This window comes from Protopterus annectens, chromosome 2.part0 (genome assembly GCF_019279795.1).
Source record: "Protopterus annectens isolate FY-2018-M chromosome 2.part0, PAN1.0, whole genome shotgun sequence".
Taxonomy (NCBI): Eukaryota; Metazoa; Chordata; order Ceratodontiformes; family Protopteridae; genus Protopterus; species Protopterus annectens.
This window is the reverse complement of record NC_056728.1, coordinates 1,787,432,999-1,787,460,260: the sequence shown is the minus strand read 5'-3', so window position 1 is coordinate 1,787,460,260 and position 27,262 is coordinate 1,787,432,999. Positions and strand designations below refer to the sequence as shown.

Sequence of the window (27,262 nt, the reverse complement as noted above, 5' to 3'; positions counted from 1 at the left end):
TGTGATTTTGCACAACCCTTCAAAGTGTCTTTTGTTAATGCCCCCTTAGATGGATCCTCCTAGTTCAAGCCATCAGTGAAAGATATGCTCACCTGCAGCAAGCAGGAGTGAAAGACCCTGTCCATTGGGATCAAGTTTTCTACCCCTCAACGAACATTCTGTAGGAGCCAGTGAGGTGGAAAGAAAATGTGTGTCTGCAGATCTTAGGGACTTTTTCAGGACCCACATGGAGACACTTCCTCCAGAGGCAGAGGAAGAGGTTTCAGTGGCAGTCTTCGGCCCAAAAGCAAGGGGGTCTGCAAAACCAAGGCTTCACAAACTCATTCGATGATAGGCCCTACCAGCACTCCTAAAGTGTTGCCCGACTGTCTAACTCTGGAGGCAGTCGGGGGGGGGGGGGCTTTTCTCCTTGCACCTGGACACCTGAACAAATACCACAAAAATGTATGGGTGCTAAAAATCATATCCAGAAGTTACTATCTACCCTTGTCCCTTCAACCTCCTGTTCAAAGGAAGAAACTCCCCAATGTTCCACTCAGTCAGAGGGAATACACAGCTCAAGAAATTCCAAAGCTGCTACAAATAAAGTCATCAGGAGGTCCCACCCAGATAGATAGGATTCACAACATACTCCCACTTCTTTTTAGTGCCAAAGAAAACAGGGGACCTGAGACCAGTTCTGGATCTAAGCAATTTGAATCTGTATGCAAAGAAGTCAAAGTTTTGAATGGTTACAGTTCAGTCCATCCTGCCTCTTCTGTGTAAGGACAATTGGATGTGCTCTGTTGCTGTGCAGATTTTCAGGATGTGTAGTATCACATCAGAATAGACAGGCACTCCAGGAGACACCTGCACTTTCATCTGGGAGCCAATCACTGCCAATTCAGAGAACTGCCCTTTGGACTCACCACAGCCCCCCTGGGTGTCCACCAAATGCGTGGTACTCAAACAGTTCCAGGTGTTTCCCCTGTCTCAGTGATTGGCTCCTCACAGCCCCATCCTGGCATCAACTTCTACAAGCCAGGGATTACTTGCTTCAGATCTCCAATTCCCATGGCATTACAATACATCTTACAAAATCGAAGCTGACTCCTGTATAGACTTGGGAATTTATAGGAACCCAAATGGATACTACGACTCAAGTAGCATCTTCACCTATTCATCATATCACAGCTTTGAAAAATCAGGTGTAGGAATTACTGTTTTGTCCTTCCCCTCCAGTGAAACTAGTGTTACAAGCTCTTGGGTCAATGTCAGCTGCCATTCTTCTAGTTCCTCTAGCATGATTCTTTATGCTAACCCTTCAGTGGACACTGGAAGCCAGCATCATGTTCGTTGGTGGATCCAGTCAGATGACCTCTTTCTGGGCTGGCTGTTCTCTCTTCCTCCTCCAATAGCCACAGTGACCACTGATGCTTTGCAACTGTATTTCATGGAAAAGGTGGTCCAAAGTACGTGGTTCCCTTCAGAGACCAAGTTGCATATCCTCTGAAGGGAACAGTCTTTCCTTCTTTCACTATATTCTCCACCAACAAAACAAAAATCATATCAGTTGAACACACCAAACTCCTCGGTGTAACCACTGATAATGCCCTCACATTTGATAAACACACAGCACTATCCATAAAAAAGGTTCATACTAAGCTTGGAACACTATGCAGATCCAAATTTTACCTGACCAATAGCACTAGACAATCTATTGCCCAAATCCACCTGCTCTTCACCCTTCTATATGGCTGTCCAATTTTCAGTAACCTACGCAAATCTGATAATAAAGAAATTAGAGTCATGCTACAATAAAATAGCAACATTTTCCACTAGTCATACCTACAGATCTTATCACTATTCTGCCCTTCGAGAACTAAACTGGATCAAATTATGAAATCTACTATCCCTGAACCAACTAACTGTTGCCTACTCCATAGTTCATAAACCCAATAACTGCACTGCATAAACCCAGCAAATGCCCTGCACTCTAAAACCTAATTCAGGAATGCAACAACTCTAGACTACTAAAATCCTCGGATAAATTGCTTCTAAAAGTCACTAAGGCTAACGATAGCTTTGAGAATTCTGTCTTCTCTAATCAGATATCCAAAAAATGGAACTCCTTTCCCCAACCCATTCAAAGCATCCCCAATCCATCCAAGTTCAAGCTACTGCTTAGGGAACATCTAGCAAACAACTGGTTACATTCTTGCACTGAACCTGGATGATCTTCGGAACCTACTGGCAATACTTACACTTTCTAATCTTTAACATGGCACCTTACACCATCCCCTTAGCCGCTCTCAGAAATTCTCCTCTCTGCTTTCTATACATCCCACTCTCTTGTTATTAACCTAAGAATTACTACTTGGCTCACCTATGAACTACTCTCTATTGGATCACTAATGGATTTTCTTCTTTTGTTTGAATTGTAACAACTATTATGTTTTACATTAATAATACTCTTGTCAATAATTTAAATACTGTACGCAGTCCTGTCTTTAAGTTGGTATGTTGTGATTTATTTTTGTGTCCTAGTATGCAACTTTCTTTGTAATATATCTCATAAATAGACGGCGCAGTAGTGCAGCGGTTAACATTGTCACCTCACAGCAAGAGGTTCTCCTGTTTGATTCTCAGCTGAGGTGCCTTCTATGTGGAGTCTGCATGTCCACCCCCCATTCATATGGGTTTCCTCTGAGTGTTCTGGTTTCCTCCCATGTTACAAAGACATGCATCTGGAGCATTTCTCCCCTGGCCTCTGCTGAAAATTGGCTCATTCCAAGTCAGACTTTCCTAGTAAACAAATGTTAAATAAATAAAATTAACATTATTATCCTAACTTTAGTTAATTCTCTAGTGTGTAACATCTGCTGTGTGTTTGTTTATATGTATTGTAATGAAGAATTTCTCCCTGGGCCTCCACTGCAAATGGGCTTCTTGCCCAGTTGGATATTCCTGGTAAACAAATGTAAAATAAATAATAATAAATAAATGTCTTAGAGATGAGAGCAGTCCTACTAATGTTGCAAGCCTTTTAGCACATTTTCCCTCTGGGGACTATTGCAGTTCATATGGACAACATGTCAGTAGTCTGGTACATCAACGAACTAGGAGGAACCTGTTCCTAACTGTTGTGCAGAGAGGCCATGATTGTCTGGGAATGGGTGATCTGTTCAGACTACTTTCTTTTTGCAGTGCACATACCAGGGAAAACCAACACACTAGCAGGCAGACTCAGCAGGTCCATCCTGATTTCTCACGAGTGATCTCTCAATTAAACAGTAGTGAATGTGATCTTCATCCACTGGAGCCAACCTTGCTGCTACCTATTTGTCTCTTCCCTCAACAATAAGCGCAGCAAGTACTTCTCTGTGATCCACCCTCTGGGGGGTCACTGAGGGATGCTCTGATCCATGATTGGCCCCCCGGTCTCCTCTATGCTTATCCCCCCTTCTACTGATCCCAAAGTTTCTACAGAAAGCAAGCAGGCTGAATAGCTCAGTCATCCTCATTGCCCCCTTCTGGCCTCAACAGGTATGGCTCCCCTTCCGCTGGTCTTACTTGAAATGTCCTCCATGTATACTAGAGCCCACTCTGGATCTCTTATCTCATCTGTCAGGAATTTAGCATCCCAATTCCCACACCCTGAAACTGACTGCATAGTTTCTCCTCTTCCAGTGATAGTAAGATGGTCCAGGCTTGCTTGCCCAGTTCATGACATTGTCGTGGCCTCCCAGAAAGCCTCTACCAAGAAAGTCTACTGAAGCAAGTGACAAACATTGTTCATATGGGCTTCTAATCAGAATATTGACCCCTTTTCAGCACTTTTGCCATTCTTCCTCGCCACTCTTTTGCAGTTTTTCTACTATTAAACGTTAGTTAGCAGCCATATCCAATTTCCATGCTGGAAACAAACCACTCTCTCTGACATCTTCCAGATTATGTAAAGCTTTCATGAAGAGAATTTTCCTTCTTAAACCTCCATTAAAGGATCCTTCTCTTCCTTGAGATGTGATGCTGGTCCTTCAGGGATTAATTCAGAAACGCTTTGAACTGGTCAACAAATGCAACATGAAGTTTCCTTCTTGGAAAACAACCTTTTTGGTAGCTATCACTTCAGCAAAAAGAATTTCTGAACTCCAGGTCTTATCGGCAAGGCCCCTTAAATTATTTTCCATAAGGATAGCATGTCTCTACAAACCAACCTTCCTTTTTGCCTAAATTGACCATGGAGACTTAACATTAACCAGTCCATACAAGTTACTAGTTTTCTTTCCAAACTTTACTAATAAGAGTGAATATATGCTGCACCTTCTTGACATCCACTGGCAATTCTGGCAATTACATTTTTATCTTCACAGAAAGAAACAGTACAGAAAGTCTGATCAGCTGTTTGTATCTTTTTCCCCTAACCACTTGGGTCAGGCAGTATCCAAAATTGCAAAAACAACAAAACGAAACCAGAAACCCACAAAAATTGGCTTTAATGCACTCTCTGATGTCTCGGCATAAACTGTGGTCAGTATCTTGTTTAACAAATATGGAAACAAATCTAGAGATGAAGTGCTTTTTATAAGAATATAGAGACACCACCGCTACCTTTAGTACATTTGTATAATGTGGTGGGTCTGAACTTCTGATAGGCATTAAAACCCTACACTAATGGAGTACTTTTCATGGTTATCAAACAGGTCTTTTTGATTAAGTATAAATTACTTTTGTATAAATGTAAGTTTGCCAATGTCACAAGTGATAATTCAATAAAGGTGTTAAATAAAAAAAATGTTTTCCAGAGTACAGTGCACTTGAAGGGAATGGAATTTTTTGTTACATCTCCTATTATTAAGCAACGACACCTTAGTGTTTTCTGGATTCTGTTTAGTTTTGTCAGAAGATTTAGAAGACTGACATTGTCTAAAAAAGGCACTATAGACATGGACAAGGATTTAGCTAACATACAAAAGCGTTTGGGGGAGAGGTGCAGGCCATCCTTGGCAAAGCATTTGGGACTATCCACCATCTATTCCTAGGCTGACGTATACTCTGACCCCATTGAATGATGTCAGAAGCTAAGCCAGTTGTTGAAATCAGTAATATTTTGTTCACACTGTAGCGTCCTTCTTGGTGATGTAGAATGCTGCTTAATGCTTGGTTCATTACTAGCCACAGACACAAATTCCAAGAGCTCTAGCATGAATCTCTGTCTCTATATAGTCCAGGGAGGTACATCTCAAGTAATCTGTACCCATGTGTACTATGACTGTATCGTATGTGCACTTGTGGTGCATGGACTTGAGTGCTCGCATGATGTGGCGAATCCTCGCACCTCATAAGCAATGGACTGTGACCTCTTTGCACAGCCTGATGAGTGATACATTGGTATGTCTCATTATGGAGTCACCTCTGACTATAATACTGGATTGAGTGGAGGATTGTTTGTGGGGTTTTGAACTGAGTCAGTGTGACTCTTCATAGGTCTGTGTTCCATGGTGGGTGTTGCCAGTGATGTTTGTTTGTGAGATTGCTGTAGGTATTTGCTTCTTAGGTTACATTTAGGAGGCCTTTTTATTTAGTTATGTTACTTTTAAAGTCCTCAGCTTATGTAAGTCTATGTTTTGGTCTGAGCTTTGTGTGTTCTTTTTTAGTGTTGGCTTGTTATTTGTTGTGGCTTTGACACCCGGCTTGTTATTCATTGTGGCTGCAACCTACTTGTTATTTTTTGTGTCTTTGTAAGAGAACTAGCTTTGCCTCCAATAACATTGTACAACTGCATCTCCCACATACTGTGTTTGCTAGTTTAAGTAGTCAGTAGTTGGCAGTAAACATGAGGCAGTTGCTACATAGTCTCAGAATGCTGATTTCAATCAGGCTTAATACAGAGATGATTGGAAAATACAAATCTATTGTTCCAAGTTCTTGGTAATGTGAGCCGAAGGGGGCATATTGCCTAAGGGTTTGGAGTTTATTTACTGGAGATGGTACTTGTCCAAAACAAACAACCTAAGTCTACACATGAAGAGCAACATTCACCCTAGTGCATACCAGGAGGGTGAGTTGGTTGCACTGAGAAATTTAGGCTCTAAATACCTTTATCTATGCAGTGTAGTCAGCCACTGTGCTGCACTATGGACTTACTTCTAACACAGGAAATAGGCAACAAAAAGGTCAATAGTGCATGACAACCAATAGCAAGACACTTGAATGTAGCCACTGTTTTCAAGTAATTTCCACAACTAGTATGGAAATCTCCTTCTGCCACCAGAAGAAACTAGTAAACTAATTATAGCAAAGACTCACTAATTTGTCAGTAAAACCAATGCAAGCAGTATCAGTGCACTCAACATTAAGGCATTTTATCAAAGGTCACTTAGACTGGTGAGTATCCTAAAGATAATACCCAACAGATAGCCCTTACAAACAGAAAGTCAGGATTGCTTGCCGTGCTGCTGCAGGGACTGTCAAGCTATCAGGCCACACTGCTCAAACCTGCAGCCCTTGGTTCCTCAGTCCAGCACTTTACTGCCAAGCTATCAGACCACACTGCAAGAGTTTAGCCCATGTTTAAACAAGTCAGCACCCAAAGCTCCTGTCCAGCAGGGACCCAGGTGGAATCCCCGGGTAGGAGAACTCATCCGGGATTTGAACCCGGGACCTCTTGCACTCAAAGCATCTTCTTTTGAAACATGCAGATTACATCAAAAACAGCTTTTCCTGGCTTTTTTACTTTTTATCAAAACATGACACATTTTTCCCAACCTGGACATTTGCTACGTGGACTTACATCATCACCCCCAAGCATAGCGATGATGTGAGGTCAGGGTTTCTCACTGATCTGGGAAATAAACAGAAAGCCACCATTGCCGTTTTCAAAATTAAAAAAAGTTAACTTAAAGAATAACCAAATCTGGGAATGGATATTTGCAAATACATAATACTTAACGAATATGTAAAGCTGTGCTCATTTAGTATTATCCAAGTGGCAATTCTATTATTTAAAAACTGCTGTTGTTGCATCCAGGAAGTACAAGTTCATACAAAGTACAGTGGAATGCCCAAAAAACAAATTGTACCTATTTTCCCTTGTTAAGTGGTCTTCTATGATATGTAAGGGGAAACACGTATGTCAATGTACATACCTGTGGAAAAAATAAAAAAAATAAATTCAATAGCTTAGCTGCTATTCACAGGATGAAGCTGAGTCTGGAAAGCTTCCTCCCCTGACTGGACTTGACAGTGGACCACCCTTCAGAGCCACAACTCCAATAAGGAGGCAGTATCAGCTTTGACAGTGCAGTATTCTGACAGTCCTATTTTCTCTTAGAATCATTACTTTAAGAAAAAATAGGATTAGACTAGCCACTAATCACCGTCCATCATTACAAAATTGTGCTGCATTCATTTTCTTCAGGATGCACATGATCTTAAGGGGAGAGACTTTGTAAAATGATACTTATTGACAATAGCCAATAAACAAGGAGAGGAATGAAAAACCAAATTCAAGCAGGTTTCCAGAATTGGTAGAAACAAACTCCAATGTTTGTTTTTGGATTTTTGGAGTGAATAGATGGTTGCTTTTCTATTTAAAGAGAAGAATGAAATTATGTTGTCAAATTATCATAACGGACAAACAACAACAGATACACTGGGTTTAAGAATACAACTATAACAGGGTATGTGGGAGAGAAAGACACTTAGCTGTGAGCTAACTGGCCTGGAACTTCCTTAAAGCAAACAAACACAAGTCCTGAACTAGTCTGATACACACTCTCCACATAAAAAGAATGTAGGGTTTAATACCAAGAGGCAGTCCACTTAAATGACATATAAGTAGTTGTTTTCATTAACCTATTTTCCAATAAATGCTTTATCTTCTGGGGTAACTACTCAAGCTGCTTTCCCTAATTTACCCAGTTCGTATTATGTACTTTGCCTTTTTTCCCCTCTCTGGCTTGCTCCTCCTGTAGTCTGTTATATGTTGTACACCCTCACTCACTTGGGTTGAACCTTGACAAGGTAGGGCTCTGTCCTTGACATCTAAACTTTTTCTTTTCTGTGCAGCACCAATATATACTGCTGTTTTCCTTCCAGTTCACATTGTGTTTTTGGGTATATATCTAAGTCAAGAAATGTAGTGCACGTCTTCACTATCACACCTATATCTTTGTGAAAATGCCTGTGTGACGTGCCCCTGTATTGTATGCACTACTACACATATATCTTTGTGAGCGTGTGTCTGTGACTTGCCCCTGTAATATATGCACTACCACACCTATATCTTTGTGAGCACATCTGTGTGATGTGTCCCTGTAATGTATGCACTACAACACCTATATCTTTGTGAGTATGTCTCTGTGATGTGACCCTGTAATATATGCACTGCAACACCTATATCTTTGTGAGCATGTCTGTGTGACATGTGCCTGTAATATGTACACTGCCACACCTATATCTTTGCTAATGCATCTGTGGGAAATGCTACTGTAATATGTACACTACCACACCTATGTCTTTGTGAGCATGTTTTTTGTTTTAACAGTCTGTTTCTTTATTTGGTTTATGGTGTCTGGCAATGTTAGTGAACTTGGCAGTGACTTTCTGAATGTTACTCCAGAGGTATTGCGAAGTGAGGGGTTAGGTGTTCCTGCACTTACCCAACTGGACACTGATGTCAACATGGCTTCATCTTTAGACTTGTTGCTCGGCAAAATGGATAGTTTGCTGAGTAGAATAGCGATTTTAGAGAGGCAACAACGGCAAAATTTTCAACAAGGCGGCACTGATTCATCACTTCCTGTTCGTCGAGATGAATTGACGGAGTCGAATGTCCCTGCTGTTAACCAAAACAATACCGTTTCAGGACAGGCTCCAGTAATGGTTAATAAACTACCGGTAGACACTTCTGACACTGCGGCAGAACCAACTGTTACCGTTGGCGACATGGATGTACCTACAAGTATTGCTCCAGAATCCAGGGGTCTCGGAGGGGTTATTAGCGAGAGGCAGAGGAGAATTCCAGCTTCGCAAGCCGTTGTGTCAGCCGGCTTGAACCGTCCTGAAGTGTTGGACAATCCTGTCACTATGTGTCCAACACAACGGGACCAGGCGTCCAGGCAATTGAGAACTGGGTTAGCACATAACCACACAACGGGGGAACCCGAAAGACCTTTGGCTTCTAATAGGCACTTACACGCAGTAGGAACAGTTGTAACAAACGATTTAGCTCCGGTGAGTACGAACCATAGTGCCACTTATCCTGTATTGCTTAATTGGGTGGCTGATAATCCTTCGTTTAGTTTAAAAGGTTCACCAGTATTACCAACTGTGAACAACGACAATGACAGCAATATAGTTAATAATTTAAGACTTTTGGGCAATGTTTTGGTCAAAATTAAAAAAATTCAATTAGAAATAGTGTATTTTAAAGAGTGTTTGGAATGGAGAATTATTCTCAAAGGACTAAGACATTACCAATATCCTACTGGACTAGTGGCTGGATCTATTTTCCACCAAGAATTGATTTTGTTATTCGATCGACATGGATTCAAATTACTCGAACTCATGATTAAACACTATTCCTGCCAAGTAGATGAACTTAACATTGAAGCAGAAGTGTTGGACAATACACTTAAATTGGATTTGAGTTTTGATAGGTATAAATATGATTATGCAAGAATGTTTAGTAGCATAGATGAATATTTGGATAAGCTTAAATTAACCAAGTTAAAAAAACTAAATAGGGATAACAAAGCATACAATGAAGGCACAGCTTACCCTAGTCCACCTACGGGTCAAGTTTGGAGACCTAATGTATGGTCATCTGACAATGGTTCTAATGTTTTAGAATCTCATATGGTTAGTGATGATATACAAACTAACACTGGCCAGATGAGGTCTGAACAGGGAGCTACAGAGTCGGTTAGTTTGAATACCCAACCTGTAAAACTCCGTCGGAGTGAGAGAATTCAAAATAGGAATAATTTATCAAATGGGTATAACAATAACCAAGGGAATAGTAATTTTTTAGGGGCAAGACCCAAACAACAGAGACAATGGATGAACCGTTCACATCGTGCCAATCAGAGGAGGAACACTTAGACTGTTTAGTTATGTTCCCCACACTAGTTACGTCCCCTACACTTGATGTCAAAGATAATACGTATGCTAGCTCCAATGATTCTTCTGATTCTTCTTTTACATCAGCACCATCTGACCCCGTTTTCATTGTAGATAATATGGGAGCTCCCGCTTCACAATTACGCCAAGGTCCAATTGTGAGTACTAATGAACTAGCTGATTTTAAAGTGTTAAATTTTTCGGATATGGACATTACACCTGATTTAGTAGACTTGTTTTCTAAGGGATATACTTATGTCCCGAAGCAACAACCTGATTTTGTGAAATTTGTTATAGATGTTAAAATCTTTACAAGGAAGCTCAACTTTCAATTGATGATGGGAGGTGATGCTTACATTGAGGCACCTAATGCGTTACACGTTGCTAGTACTTTTAATCCACCTCTACACCCATTATTAGCAACTTTTGAGCAGATTTGTGAGGTCGATATTAGGAAGAATAAATTCCTCAAGAAACAGTGTTTAGATCTAATAAACAACTCTGAATTGGAATGTTTACATAATCTTTCTTGCAGCAATTTGAGATTTTGTAAGCCAGACAAGGGTGGGGGTGTGGTCATTTTTAACAACAATGACTACTTTGATCGTATGACATCCTTATTGGATTCACATTCCTATTCTATTAGCTCGAGGTCGGAAACAAACAGAGCTTCTAAAATTATTCATGATAATATAGAAGAAATGTATGTGGAAGGTAGGATTAACCAGGACATGAATATTTACATGTCAACCTTGTACCCTAGGTATCCATACCTGTTTGGAATACCCAAAATCCATAAGGACATCCAAAATCCCCCTATGCGTCCCCTGGTTGATGGACGCGGTTCACCTACGTATGCCTGTGCCAAAGTAGTTGATAAAATCTTACAGAAATACATCCTTCAAGAAGTACAAATATGTAAGGATTCATGGTCATTTCTGTTGAAAATCAACAATTTGAGATTCCAAGAGCAATACAACTTTGTCATGGTGGACGTGAAAGATTTATACACTAGTATCCCCCACGACATAGCCATAAATTGGGTGTGTGACAGACTGAAGGCGAGGGAAGCTAGCAAAGTGACATTTCCTTGGTCAGTGAATTATTGGATTTGATACTTTCCAATAATTTTTTCATGTTTGGAGACAATTTTTACTTGCAAGTCATTGGTGTTGCTATGGGTTCACCGTGTAGGGCAAGTGTGGCGAATTTGGTTATGGCTCAATGGGAGCACCAATTTGTTTTTAATCACACTTTGTCAAAAGAAAATATTGTGTTTTACACACGTTATTTGGATGATATTTTTATTCTCTTTAACGGCGATGAGACGGAAGCAGATAATCTCTTAATGTACTTTAACAGTACCACTGACTTTCTGTCCTTTACTTCTTCCTTTAGTACCATCAAAATAGCATATTTAGATATTATGCTGCTGAAGGATCAAGTGAGAGCAGGATATACCGCAAGTATTTACAGAAAACCAACTTTCTCAAATACGTTCTTACACTTTACTAGCTGTCATCCCTATACTCAGAAACGTGCTGTAGTGAAGGGCCAGCTAGTAAGGGCAGCGAGAATAGTAAGTAACGAATTAGATTTTGAACAGGAATGTCTAACTTTGAAAAGGATGTTCATGAGTCGTGGTTATCCAACAAGACTTATTGAGGAACTTATTTCTGAGGTTTCCAACAAACGCCTGACTAAGTTTTATGTCCCACTTTTACAATGTAGAAATGACACTTTACATGGCGAACTTCCATTTACTTTAGTTGGAGAGCAAGTGGAGGACAGGCAGGTCACTTCAAACCAAAATCTGAACATTCCCAGGTTTATTACAACTTTTTCTTTGGATAGCGGGAACATCTGGGCTATCATCAAGAAAAACTGGGATTTGTTTAGATCAGACACGATGGTGTTTTCTAAACTGGGCACCACTCCTCAGGTTACCTATAGAAAGGCTAAGAACTTGAAGATGTGGTTTGAACAGAAACCAGCTTCAATGAGGTGAAAAGGCATGTTTAAATGTCAAGCCTGTAATTACTGTAAATACATCATTGAGTCTAACAGATTTTTGATTCATAACTATGAATTTAGGTTGAAATACAGGATGAATTGTAATTCATGTATGCTGGTTTACCTTGCTCAATGTCAGTGTTGTACAGCTTTTTATATAGGTAAAACGGAGCGCAAGCTCCGTGAACGCATTTATGAACATGTATATGCCATCAAGAAGCACAAGGAGGTGAATGCCTTGGCCAAGCATGTCTTGGAATATCCAACACATCATTTTAAATTTATGGCGATAGATCAAGTTAACCAGGACAAGAGAGGTGGTCCTATTCAATATAGATTGTTGGAGAATGAATTACGTTGGCAGATTAGGCTTGATGCCTACCATGCCCCTGGCTTGAATGAATCTTGCTCTATTTCAGGCATTTTAAAGCTATTGAGTTTAAAACGCTAATTTAATGCCCTATCCATGTATCCACATGTTGTCTTAGACAATTGATTTATTCATTCATTTTTATTTTATTTTATTTTATTTTACTATTTATTTTATTATTCACTTATACATATACACATATGTTCTTAGTTAAGTGTATGGATAGTATGCGTCTCCTTGTTTAAACAATTCAATTTATCCCTGCCAAGCAATTGTAGTTCTTTGGCAGGATTTATTGTTCTAGTAGTTAATCAGTATTATTTTAGGTGAGCTTGATTTACACATGAATTGTGCACACAAGCGACCATTATTATGATGTTATGAAGTGCATGTTGTGCTGCTGTTGCCTTTTATTTCTGCAAAATATTTAAAGATTGATTATTTAAATATCTTAAAACTTATTCAACATTTATCTATACAAATGGATTATTTATCGTTTATGTAGGTATGGAATGCGCAGTGTTTTTAGATTTTAGCTTCTTAGGAAGCGGAGCTTGATAGATTGATTGCTTGATTAATTAATTAGTTCAAACTGTTTGATTGTGTCATTATAAAAAGCTATGTTTTTTAACTGACCTGTGTTTGTCTGAGGAAGTTTGCTTACCAAGCAAACGAAAAGCGCTTAACAATAAATCGTTGAACCTTTGGTCTGGTTCTGTTAGTACTGCCAGTTTGTTTTTGTTTTTGTTTTAACAGTCTGTTTCTTTATTTGGTTTACAGGTCCTGAACTAGTCTGATACACACTCTCCACATAAAAAAGAATTTAGGGTTTAATACCAAGAGGCAGTCCACTTAAATGACATATAAGTAGTTGTTTTCATTAACCTATTTTCCAATAAATGCTTTATCTTCTGGGGTAACTACTCAAGCTGCTTCCCCTAATTTACCCAGTTCGTATTATGTACTTTGCCTTTTTTCCCCTCTCTGACTTGCTCCTCCTGTAGTCTGTTATATGTTGTACACCCTCACTCACTTGGGTTGAACCTTGACAAGGTAGGGCTCTGTCCTTGACATCTAAACTTTTTCTTTTCTGTGCAGCACCAATATATACTGCTGTTTTCCTTCCAGTTCACATTGTGTTTTTGGGTATATATCTAAGTCAAGAAATGTAGTGCATGTCTTCACTATCACACCTATATCTTTGTGAAAATGCCTGTGTGACGTGCCCCTGTAATGTATGCACTACTACACATATATCTTTGTGAGCGTGTGTCTGTGACTTGCCCCTGTAATATATGCACTACCACACCTATATCTTTGTGAGCACATCTGTGTGATGTACCCCTGTAATGTATGCACTACAACACCTATATCTTTGTGAGTATGTCTGTGTGATGTGACCCTGTAATATATGCACTGCAACACCTATATCTTTGTGAGCATGTCTGTGTGACATGTGCCTGTAATATGTACACTGCCACACCTATATCTTTGCTAATGCATCTGTGTGAAATGCTACTGTAATATGTACACTACCACACCTATGTCTTTGTGAGCATGTCTATGTGACATGACCCTGTAATATATGCACTACCACACCTATGTCTTTGTGAGCTCATCTGTGTGACATGCCCCTGTAATATATGCACTAGCACACCTATGTTTTTGTGAGCATGTCTGTGTGACATGCCCCTGGGTCTATGTTTTACTTTCCCCTCAAGAATTTGGCAGTGCTCTGTACAGACTCAGACACCTTGAGTGACATTTTTCCTGCAAAAGCACAAATGAAATTTCTCCAATATCTGGTTGCACACAGGACATCTGGTTTACAGTGACAACCACTGTCCACATAGTTACAAACCAGATACTCCTGACAATGATTGATATTCTCACTCCAACAGTCTCATCAATAAAAAAGGGTCTGTTGCCATGGATATGAACTTTCCTACTGTCTCCGTTACTGGCTTTGTGGATATGGGCATCCTGAGGCAAAGTAGAAATTGCCTTATGTTTACTGACAACCAGTTAATTCTCAAACAAACTGATACTCTATGTGAGAGATGTATTTACACAACTTCACTGGAGGAAAAGTTCTCACATAAAAGTACTCCTAATGTCAATAAGGTTGTCAGTAGTACACATGCCGCACCCATCACACATAATTCAAAGCAGACCTATAATGACCCACATATACTGAGGTACTTACATGTAACCTTCCTAAACCACAAAGACCTCCTAGACAAAGTACATATAAGAAATACCCTCAGCAGCCTCAAATGTACTCTTTCAAAACAACACCCACATCAACACCTAGAACTACATCTCATGCAACCTCTACTTCTAAACCCAGAAGGCAAGTCACCACACAATCCAACATTCTAGTAATTGGAGACTCCATTGTGAGACATACTGATGTCCCTCTCACAAGGCTGAGTAAGGAGAAAGTTACGATCAGCTGCTTATCAGAGACTAGGATCCACCACATTACACAGGCACTCAGATCATTGGTATGACTCAGTCACAGTCCATGTGGGAGTAAATGATCTGAGACGTACGTTCCTAGACTATATGAAGAGAGACATCATTGAGCTCTTGGAATATTTGCCTCAGGCTGATATGAGCCTAGCATTGAGCAACATTATACCTTCTCCAAGGATGATGCCACAATACGAACAAAAGATGATTGACTTTAATAACTGCCTTAGTTTCTGGTGTCCTTCTAAGGGGGTGCAATACTTGTCAGCATGGAAGGAGATGATCAACAGACCACGCTGCTTTGCCAGGGATGGCCTGCACCTCTCCCCTTTAGGCTTTTGAATATTAGCTAAAACATTGTCTCCCCCATAGTGACTTTTTTAGGCAATGCCAAACTGAAAGTACTTCTGACATAGCAAATCAAAACCAAAGAAAATCTAAAGGTATTACTGCTCAATGCTAGGAGCCTAAACAAAAAAGTCCACTCACTGGAAGCTCTCTTTACCCTAGAGAATGCTGATGTCTGTACGGTCTCTGAGACATGGTTTAAAACTGCAGACAGTACACCAACAATGCAGGGTTATAATGCCTTCCGCACATTTAGACCAGGTACTTCACAGGCAGGGACTAAAGGTGGAGGTGTTTTGACTTACATCCGGAATAAATATACTTTAAAGCTGGTTAAACAGGACAATGCACTTGAGCTGCTCCATGTTCAAATCACCATAGGTAAAATCCAGTACCAATTCCTTGCATGCTATAGGTCCCTCTCTATGACTTAGGAAACCCATACCATGTATTTAAACTTATTAGAAACACTGACTATCCAATCCAATAACATATTCATGGGTGACTTTAATTACCCCACTAGTAACTGGGAATCGTATATGACACCAAATGTACATGCACAGAGATTCTTGGATTTTGTAAGCACAAACTCCTTGGACCAGATAGTCAATACACCAACCAGGGGTGCAACCATACTGGATCTGGTCCTCACTAATATGGGAGAGTGCTGCACACTCCTACTGTAATGCTTTCCCTGGTAAGGTCAGACCACAAAATGGTCTCCTTTGAAGTAAAAATAAAACCTGGACTCCCAGCTAAACTAGGAATATTCAAGAACTTTTCTAAGGCTATCCTCCTGCTATTAAGTGAGAGCCTGGCAAAATGTCAAGCCCCTATAAATCCAGAGAACACTTCCGCTTATGCAGAACTGTTCGCAGAAACCCTGTACAAGCACATTAATAGCTGCATAGAGGCAGCTGTACCCACCAGGAAGTACAGAACTAATTCAAAAAACAAGCCACCCTGGTGTAATCATAAAATAAGTTGGATGTATAACAGGAGGAAGAAAACCATGGCAAAAATTAGGAGGTGCAGCACCCAGCAGGATAAAAGCATTCTCAATAAACTAAACAAACAACTCAGAGGACAAATAAAGTCTACCAAAGCTAAATTTGAGATATGTTTGGCCTTCCAGGCCAAGGACAACCACAAAGCATTCTTTAGCTAGATCTGCAACCTCAAAGGCAATGCACAATTGTGTGCAGCGCTCATTGTGAATGGAGCCACCTATAGTGAGCCAGAAGATATAGCAAACCTCCTGGCTGATAAATTCAGCCCTCAACCTTCCCTCTGGAAATATCAAATGTAACCCCCCCCCCCTACTATCACTAGGGAACAGGTCCTTAATGCTCTCTCTAATCCCAAGAACACTGCATAAATGGGCCCAGACAATATCCCTGGATGCCTTCTAAATAGCATGAAACATGACCTATCATGGCCTCTGGCACTACTATTTAACTGTAGCCTCCAAACAGGCTCTGTGCCTCATGAATGAGAAGGGCAAAAGTCATCCCTCTGCACAAAGGTGGGCCATCCACATTCCCTGGAAACTACAGACCTATAAGTATTACTAGTCTTATATGTAAAGCCATGGAAAAAATTATCATGGAGATGATCAATAGAGATATAGTAAACCTCCAGACACTGGACCCAACCCAGTTTGGTTTTGTCAAGGGCAGATTGTGCCTACTCAACCTGGTGGACTTCTTTGAGAAGGTTACCAAAGTATTGGATGAGGGCAAAATTGTTCACACTGCCTACCTTGACCTGGCCTAGCCTTTTGACACAATACCTCATTTGGGCATTATTGACAAACCCAAGAGGTTAGGTACAAAACTGTATGTCACCTGGTGGATAGCCAACTGGCTCTTAGGACCCAGGAAGTTAGAATTGGGGAGTCCACCTCTACAAAGAGGCCAGTCACAAGTGGAATCCCTCAGGGATCAGTCCTTGGACCGCTCCTTTTTGGCAGTTACTTCTCAGAAGTCAAGGCCAATGTCAGTGGTCTCTGGCTGACTAAATTTGCAGATGATTGCAAATTAGGAGCTGTCATTGAATCTCACACTGACACAAATGTTCTACAGGAAGGGTCTGACACAGACAACCAACTGTTGTCAGAGTCATGGACTAAAACTAAATGCCAGGAAATGCATAATAGTATCCTTTGGGAAGTCATCCATCCCTAACTATCATACTGACAACACATCCCTTAGAGTTGACCCAGTAGTCAGGGACTTAGGGAGACAGATAGTAATCTAGCCTTTGATCATCAAGTGTTTTCAGTGGTGAGGAAATCATTCAATGTTGCACAACTTATAAACAAATGTCACTGTATTCAGCATTCATCAGACCTATCATTGAGTACAATGCCCCCTTTGGTATGTACCTAACCGGGCATATCCAACAACTGGAACGTCCACAGAGATTCCTCACTAAAAGAATAAAGGGTGTAAGTAATATGCCTATGCAGACCACCTCAAGGCCCTATCCCTGTATTCTGTCTCCTACAGGCTTTTGAGGGGGGATATATGCCTGGCATACATGGTTTTATCAGACCCCACTCTGATGGATCTCCTGCATGTCCACAAAACAAGCAGTACCAGAATTACCCATTCTAAAGACTTACACCTTGCTTGTGATATAAATAGGACCTGCTGGAGAGACAGGTATGTATCCCAGAGACTACCCCGTCTATGGAACAGGCTCCCCATCCATGTGAAGCAAAGTTCCTCCCTAATCCAATTCAAGTGCAACTTGGACAATTGGATAGAAAATCAGAAATTCATTCCTGGTTTGGCACCTTTGTCTCTGATGCAAACAGGTAACGTGTAAATGGTTCATCTCCCAGGCCCATGCTTACACTTATAAAGGGTATCAGAACTTGTCAGAGATTTAGGATGCATGGCAAGGCTTAAAAAGGCCCTTGTGGTTGTTAGCATAGTAAACACCTATGAACCTATGTAGTATATGCACTACCATACCTATATCTTTGTGAGCACATCTGTGTGACATGCGCCTGTAATATATGCAAAACAAGTAGATAACAGCATCATTTCCACAGAGTCTGTATCAGTTTAGAGAAACAGCTAGATGGAGGCCACCACAACGTAGAAATAAAAATAAAGTTGATTTATTTATGTAACAAGCGCTTTCACGTGCATCCAAAGCACGCTTCCTCAGGTTTATACAACTTTATTGCATTGAGTAGCTTTTATATGCTACCAAATCATTCATCAAGCAATCTAGTTCAATTAATTAATAAAGACATTCATCAATTAAGCTTGCTAGAATCTAGTACAATGAAATGCAGCAGTTTAAAAACAGAAGTAGATGAAATACATATATATTAGTTCCTTAAAACATGAACCGATGTTATCAAATTTTAATCTAACATATGATGTTTAGTAATACTACCTAAAACCTCTAAAAATAAATCATAAAATATATAAAAAAGGGTAATACAAAACCAAAAATACAAATGTGTCTTTTAAAATCTTGATGCTAATATTGGACTGTGCAGCTGTACTGCTGTACTAAGACTTTTATGGCCCTGAAACAGCTGCCTTCCATCTCTACATTAAGGAGTTACATTAATTGTCTTCTTATTGGCTTTTTTTAGCAGAATGCCCTTCCTCAAGCTCAGCAGAGGCTGATCCAAGTGGAACTGAGGATGTGATATATGATGATGTTCCATGTGAAACCTTGAAATCTGAGGATCCACAGGGTAAGGAGCAGTTTTAACAATGTTTTTATCTGTTTTTTTTTTTTTTTTTTTTTGCAAATGAAACCAGCGCAATGGTGACTTGAAAAGAGTGCTGTGAAGGTAAACTGTTATACAATCATATTCTGTTGTTTATATCTCAGAATGGTCATGACATCACAACTCTCATTACCCAGCATATCCTTTGTACCAATTTGTGCTTCTAAGAGCATGCATGTTTCTAGAGTTCTCCTTAGCAGGACTGAGCCAAATTTGTCAGGTGATTTTTCTTACTAATGCTCACACTGAGCCTAATAGAATCTCATATTGTTCACATATTTTAATGCAGTATCCTGTTGATGTGCTTAAGGAGGAGGCTGAAGTAATAGATTCCTTTCATTATGGAAAAAAATAGAAAATGCCTTCACTCAGAAAAATCAGAGATCATGGGCTGTTTGTTTGTTATCATTGCAGTCATCATTTCTAGGCCAAAAGGATAATCTTATACAGAGAGATGAGTGGGCAACAATATCTGCCAAGTAGCAACAGATATGTGCACTGCAGTCTGGGAGAAACCTGCTGAATAATATTGCTGCAGCTTCATACTGAGACGGGCCTCTGAACTGCTCTTTTAAAGAAACAGTACAAATGCTGATTATTTTGCACACATACTTATATGCATCGTATGCATCTTGTGATCAGTTTAATATACCACTACTTAAGCAGTTATTACTGACTACTGCACATTGTTTCACATTGTCTTTGCCCAACTTAGTAAGTTACCTGATTTGTCACAGGATGGATCACCTCTAACATACTTAACTCAAATATTTATTTTGGTACGTGATTTTGGACTAAGGAGAAGCCCCTCGCATACTTGATCATGTGATACACTTTTGTTTGACAGCCTGTTATTACTTCATTCTGTTTGGTTATATATTGGAACAGTCATTGTCTCTCTCATTAACAGTCAGGTCCTCTGCAGTTGGCTGATTCTTGTATACGTTTATTTTCTCTAACACAGTCCTTGTCAGGCCTTTGCATGTATTCCTTTTTGCAGCATGCATTGCATCTCTGCAATGAGCTTATGGGACAACTTCACTGCAATGGTCCTTATTGTTTGATCCATGAGACTATTATTGGGTAAACTGGTTCTTCCTGTAAGAAAACACACTAATCTACATGGATGCAAAAGTATACATGTGGCAGTTAAAGACTATTTCAAGCTCACAAGCTCAGAATTGATTGCAGTAGGTGTGTGCGCCAGGCACAGATGTAGTTGGGTCAGCTAGAGCAAAATGCACACACATGAAAATGCCCTTCAAACATCTTCCAGATGTAGAAAATTAACTACTATGTTTCCCTTTCTTATTTGAAGTTGTTGGAAAGACCTACATTAGCTCCTTGTTGCAGTTTCTAATACTCAGACATGCAGACATGCACACAGAAACAGACACACGCACGCACACACACAGCAGGCCATCTTTCAAATTATTTAAACATGATGAGTTGAACAGTGTGACTGTTTAAATGATGATATTGCTCGCAGACCGATCGGCACACATACATCGCACTACTGACTTACCCGCACCTTAACAGCTTCCATCCATAGCAGTTGTCCTTTTTGATCTGCCCTAGCTATGGCTCAAGTGCTAGGAAAAAGGCAGGTTAGATATTTCATGAGATCTAGATCCCGAAAGAGGCAACTTCTTCACTGGTTGCCTAAAGTGAAAAATTCCCTATCAAAAACAGATAGTGCTGTATCCACAAACTCATGAAAGGCTTAAGGGACTACATTACAAACTTTCTTGTTTGAATAATTGGGGCTTAGTTCACAGAAATGTCTGATGTAAGACAAGCAAGTCTGCAGAGTGACTTCTTGACAAATTACATTGTTGCTGAAATACAAAATCTCTACCATTTTTACCTTACACTTTTCTACATGCAGGGCTTCATAGGAGTCTCAAAGGTTTCTCAAGTTTTCCCTGAGAAATGCTTTGCTTGGATTACTATTACAAGGGAAAACAAGTCCTTAGCCAAATACTTTTTTCCCACTTCAACAGAATCTTTCTTTTTAGAACATGAAAAAATCAGCAGAGGTCAAAGTTTGCTGGATGGGATAACCAAGATCTTTGAGGCCACCAGTGGCTGATAACAAATGTGACTGTCGTTCTTACTGGAACTTCACCAACAGTTGGAATATCTTCTGAAATGGGAGAAATTAATTGGGAAACAAGATTTTCAGACACCTAGAAAGCTGCCAGAACTTTTTCTCTCCCAGTGTGCTGTCAGAGAGAGTAATTGTGGAGCAGCAGTGTATTAATTTTACAGAGAACAACTTCATGCTGGGTGTACCAACTCCTGGAATGCAATCTGAATGCTGTAAGCTGATTGCTTGAACTATAGTTGAAGCCAAGAAGAATACTTGATTCTACTGGAATCTTGAGGATCTCATGAAAGATGTGGGAATGAGTGTTTCAGCCAACTCTTGATCTATTCCCTGTAATAAGGGTAGGAGAAAGTAAGTCATCTCTTTTTCAGGCATGTCACTATTAACTGTTTGTTATATCTGGCTAGATCAACACTGAATGCAGATTTAGGAACTGCACCTCATTTTCCACTGTTTTAACATTCCTATAGGCTTATGTAGTTATGTAAAGAAGCATTTCTGCTGCAGTGCAAAATCCTTGGACAAATACTAACTACATGTGAGTTCTCTTGACATTTTAGTGGCATTTATTTCCATTGTCTCTGACTGTCTTATGGAAAGGAGGGTAAGACTAGCTACAGTCCATGGGCTGTGATGAAGCCTGTTGTGTTAAAGAATACTAGCAGAGGACTAAAACAAGAAGCAGGTCTGCCCATATGAATGGTGGTGCTGCAGCCATTGACAGCATATAGTCCATTGTTAGACATTCGTGTGCAAGTGGTTCAAAGGAAATACAGAACATTTGGCTATCTTAAGTGCTATATGATGCAGCAGGGTTTAGACCTGAACCCTGTAATTTGTGGAAAACTAGGATGCCAGATCCTTAAATTCTTAGACCTTCTCCAACAGAAGGAAAGATTGACATTGAAAACTCTAGGGTACCATTCCACTGAATTAAGTATATTACTCTGGAAGTAGGGATCACTTCTAGTTATTGTAATATCCAATGAATGAAACCATAGGAGCCCTCTGTCTACAGCTGCTACAAAGGGCAAGTAGGAGGCAGTTACAAGTAACAAGTCAACCAGATACTAGAAATCCAGGAGGTCATTTTGCTGTAAGGCTTCCACTACTATGTCCAAAACACCACTGAAGACTCAAAGGGGATTAGGAAGTCCAAAGAACAGCATTTAAGCCTTATGTGAGACTCCTGTACCAGGATGTGCCAGAAAGTGCACATCATTCCTTCTGGTGTGACCCAGAAATCCTGCTAAAGCAGAGCATTAACATTTATGAAACTGTCATGTGAAACACTACATAGATTTTATAAAGGTTGAAATAACTAGGATCCATACTAGTCTGAGACCTGCCTGTCATTCTGGGAATTGAAAAAGAGAGGACAGAATCCTACTACCTGATACTAAAGCAATCTGAATCTCATTTTGTCAAAAGAAACTGAGATTGCATCAACAGCTCATTTGAGACTAACTAGTAATTCAGAAGAGAAGGGTTTCTCAGGGGTAGTCAGAACACTTCTCTAACATACCATTTCTCAGTGTCATACAAAATACACTTGTCCTGAATTATAGTTCTCTAAACTGAGGCAAAGTCAGAGATCTAACTTCTGACATGGGCAGCCCTAGGCAATAGTCATTTATTTATTTATTTTCAGTTTGATTACCAGGGAAGTCCACTGGGCCCAGAGAGCCCATTTTCAATGGAAGCCCGGGGAGAAAAGCTCTGTAGTACAAGTTACAGAAGAGATAACAGTCGAGTGAAATAAAAGTTACAAGCACATATACATCAAATTCAATACAAGGCATGAGCAGTTTTGCCCATAAAAAAACTATCCCGTGGATTATAAAATACAGATTCATTTTAACACAATTATTCACACAGTCCAGTCAAAGGCTATTTACAAAACATACTTGATGCAAGAGATCATATGGGATTTAGCTATGGAAAGATATAGCAAGCTATAAGGAGCTTAGGAACACAGGAGGATAACCTCCCAAGGGCTTTTACTTATAAGAGATCTAGGTTGGGAGAATGCAGTTACATTTCCATTTAGAAGAGAGGTAGGAGTGAAGCTGAGTTTTGAAGTTGTCTGTGTTTGACATTGTCCTTAAAGTGGATGGGAGAGAATTCCATTTTTTACCTACAGAGAAGGAGAGGAGAATTTGTCCAGCAGGACCATTTAGGTTTGTGGACAGTAATTACATTTTGGTGTTCAGATTTCAGAGTAATATTTAGGGTATAAGGGGGAAAGATGTTTGTCAGTGTGGGGCATTTGGTTGGATTAAATATTAGCCTATGAGCTGTGGTAAGTTGGAGATAATCCAGGTGATTTGTGAGTTCTAACCAATTTAGAGATTGGAGGGTAATACAGTGATGGGTGGAATGTTTGGCTTTGGTGGCAAATTTGGAAATTTTATTATAACAGTTTTCAAGTTTGGAAGTGATGATAGAGGATAAGTTGGTTAATAGAGGGGCACCATACAGTAGACAGGGAAGGAGGTAAGTAGAGGCCAGAGTATACCTAGTAGAGGAGGAGAGGAAGTGGTTGCTCCTGTATAGCATACCCAGTTTTTGGTGCATTTTCTTTATATTTTTCTGAATGTGGGTGTCAAACTTGAGGTGTTTGTGAAGACTGGTAGAGAAATGTGAAGGCTGCCAGCCTAGCCAGATAGAATTGTGCAGATAATTCTATAATTTATAAATATGAATGTAAACTACAGGCTTGTTGTCTTAAATGTAAAGAAATACTGTTACATGTGGAACTGGAAATAAATGTGACAACAGTGCACTCTACTGACCAAAGTAAAGCATGTGGTGACCCTTTGACGTGGATAGTGGTGCCGAAAAGTCTAGATGAAGACATTCTTTCTATTGTTTTATCCAAGAGTTAAATTGCTAGATTTAAACATGCAAATGTATTTTTATTGCTCTGTTCCTGACCAGCTGCAAGATAACAAAAGGGAGATGTTAAGAATGTAAATGTAGTTAATGTGTAGCCGGGGAACATCAGGAAAGTGTAAAAAGATGATGTAATGTTTATCAGAACTACAATAGCAATTTAAACAGAGAGAATCAGAAGGCATTAAGCATTTTTGTCTAGATCATCCAACTCATCAGCACTGCCTGTTGTCTTATGTAAGTTGTCTTAAACTTGTGTTTTCTTTTAGATTAGCTAGGAACTATAAAGATTAGACTAAGTGTTTTTCTGTGATGTCAGAACTGTACTAATGATTTATTTTAGGTATTTCTGTGTGATCTCTGAACTCTTGACTAGCACTGTCTGTGTAGTAGAAAGTATTGTCTTGTGGTTTTAACTACTCATTATTAAATATTTTAAAACCTTTTAACTGTGGCTGGTTTGTGTAGACATAATTTAAGCTCTTAAGAGTACTTGCATGCCTTTGGCAAAACTTTACAAAGCCACTCCAATAAGTGTTGACTGCTTAGTCACATCTACCAATTGAATAATAATATTGCATAGTAATAATTGGACACCCTCTTAAGGGCCTTTGAGTAGCTGATAAATATTAGTGGGTGGTGGCCAGTGGAACTACTCTATAGTCTGGGAGAAAGGGGCACAGCTGGTGAACCTGTGCCAGCCTTCCCCAGGAGTGTCTGTGTGGTTGTATAACTTCTTATCTCAAAGTGTGTGTGTGTGTGTGTGTGTGTGTGTGTGTGTGTGTGTGTGTGTGTCAGCTACTTGGGCAGGGACACGAAGCACTGATTGGACAGAGAGGGTGCTGGAGATTTTAGCTTCCCCCAGCTGGCTGACCCTATAGCTGTGCCAGTGGGGAGTCTTATTGTGGACCTGGAGAGCAAGGGAGCGACCAGCCCAGGACTGACTGTGATCTCTGTGTGCTCTTAAGGGAAATTGCACTTTACTGTGTGCATTTGTTATCCTTTCCTCATATATGAGATGCCCTCTCTAGTGTTAGTGGTGAGGATTGAGGCTCCTTGATTGCTGGGCCAGGCACGGGCATCACAGTGTTCATCTATAATTGCGCCGAGTAATTTGGCGAAGGGAATAACCTCAATAGAAGATTTGCTTTGGCCGAGGACTTGGAAGGAACTTTTGTCATAAGAGAAAGATTTTGATGGGGGGAATATTAATATTTTAGATTTGTTTGCATTGAGAGAAAGGTGATTTTGGTGCATCCAAATCTCAGTGGTTGAGAATGCAGTTTGGGTCTTAATTAGAAGTTCAGGGAGGTTAGTGGCAGAGCAGACAAAAGTTGAGTCATCTGCATATTGAATGACTTTAGTGTTTGGAATGGCAGAAGGAAAGTTATTGATAAAGATATTAAACAGCATTGGTCCGAGGATGGATCCCTGAGGTACACCGGTAGGGGTGGGTAAGAAAGGAGAGATGCCTTTTTTCCATTTCACAGCCTGAGATCTGTCTGACAGGTAACTTGAGAACCAGGATAGGGTGTTTTGGGAGAGATTTAGGTCTGAGAGATGGCTCAGAAGATGGGTATGAGAAATGGTATCAAATGCTTTAGAGAAATCTAGTATAACTGTAGATACTATATTCCCGGAATCTCGGGCTTGATTGACAGTTTCTAAGAAGGAGAGTAGGGCTGTTATGGTGCTATGCCCTGGTCGGAAGCCATGTTGGGGTGGAGTAAGAAGTTGGTTATGGGTCAGAAAAGGCATTACTTGGAGGCAGATACATTTCTCTAGGATTTTTGAGATTGGAGAGAGCAGAGCTATAGGGCGGAAGTTAGAGATGTTAGTGTTTTTGCCTCCCTTGTGGAGAGGAAGAATAAACGCAGAATGACAGAGTTTGGGGACATAGGATTCCTTTATGGATCTATTGATTAGGTTTTAATTGGGAGTGCTATACCATCAGCAGCAGACTTGAGGAAAGATGAGGGGATGTTATCAGGAGCATTGGTGCAGGATTTGAGTTTGGATAGAATTTTTGTTATGTAGTTAGTGGAGACAGGTTTGAGCTCAAACAGAGAGGAAATTATTGGAGGACTTAGATACAGGAGACAGCATGGGAGATGGGTTGTTGTTGTTGGGAAAAGTCTTGGTTAGGTCGGATATTGACTCTATAAAGAATGAGTTAAATAATGAGGCTAATTTGAGGTCAGATTTACTTGGCTCAGGGCAGGGGTTATTTTTGGAACCTGGGTTGAGAAGTGAGTTTATTGAGTTCCAGAATAGCCTAGGGTTTTTAGTATGGTTGGACTGAAGCTTAGTGTAGTAAGATTTTTTGTCTTTTATGATTTGTTTTTGTTTGCGTAATTACGAAGCTGTGTGTATAGGAGATGGGTTTTGGGGAGTTTATTCTTTTGGTAAAGCTTCCAGGATTTGTCTCTTTGATGCATAATTTGTTTTGTTTCTTTAGTTAGCCAAGGGGAAGTTATGTTTTTTATTTCATTCATTAATTTTATAACTGGATAAATGAACTGTGTCAGAGTCCCTTTTCCATTCATGACTTGGTAGGGCTGCTGTGGGAGCTGGTTGAAGTATAACTCTCTTAAGTGGCTATAAGACATGGAGATGGGGATTTGAGTTTGACACTTAAGCTGATCTCTTCTGTGTCTGAGCATCTGTTTAGCAACTTTTTAAGATAACATTTGTTTGCCATCCTACTGTCACTTCTATGGCCAATGAGTAGTGCAACTCTTCATCAATGTGGTTAAGTTACATATGAAGACAATGCTAGAGTACTGCAACATGATCCGTGGCATTCTGATACACGAATCCCAAGGGAAAGGGCCTTAGTGCACCTGGCTAGTGTCGACAATGTGCATGCCCAATGTGGTTTCTAGTGCCAATAATATAGTTAAATTCAGTTCTACAGGATATTTCATAATTTATTTTGAGATAAAATTGTCTGTCTGGCAAATGCTGGCTGTCGTAATTTTGAGGCTGCAAAAACAATCATCTGTATGAGTATTACACAGATGGAGTCACTTTTCGTTCCATAAGCAACAGCAACAGAAACAGATATTTTGTCAGTTTTATTATGAAACACCAGAAAAAAAAAGTGTGCGAGAATGCACTTGTGAGACTGAATATGACCTCTTAATTTTGGCAGTTCTAAATACTTTCCAAAACGTTTTTAATAAAG

At 39.9% G+C, this 27,262-nt stretch overlaps 1 protein-coding gene across 5 annotated transcripts in view; it reads left to right on the top strand.

Moving 5' to 3' along the window:
* Positions 1–27,262, top strand: part of ARHGEF10L (Rho guanine nucleotide exchange factor 10 like) — a 3,087,848-nt gene that overhangs the window by 831,579 nt on the left and 2,229,007 nt on the right. For all 5 annotated transcript variants that reach the window (XM_044061816.1, XM_044061815.1, XM_044061819.1 and 2 more), the window contains one exon: positions 18,930–19,034. In XM_044061816.1, the coding sequence (XP_043917751.1) occupies positions 18,930–19,034 (105 nt within the window). The remainder of the gene's footprint in view (positions 1–18,929; positions 19,035–27,262) is intronic.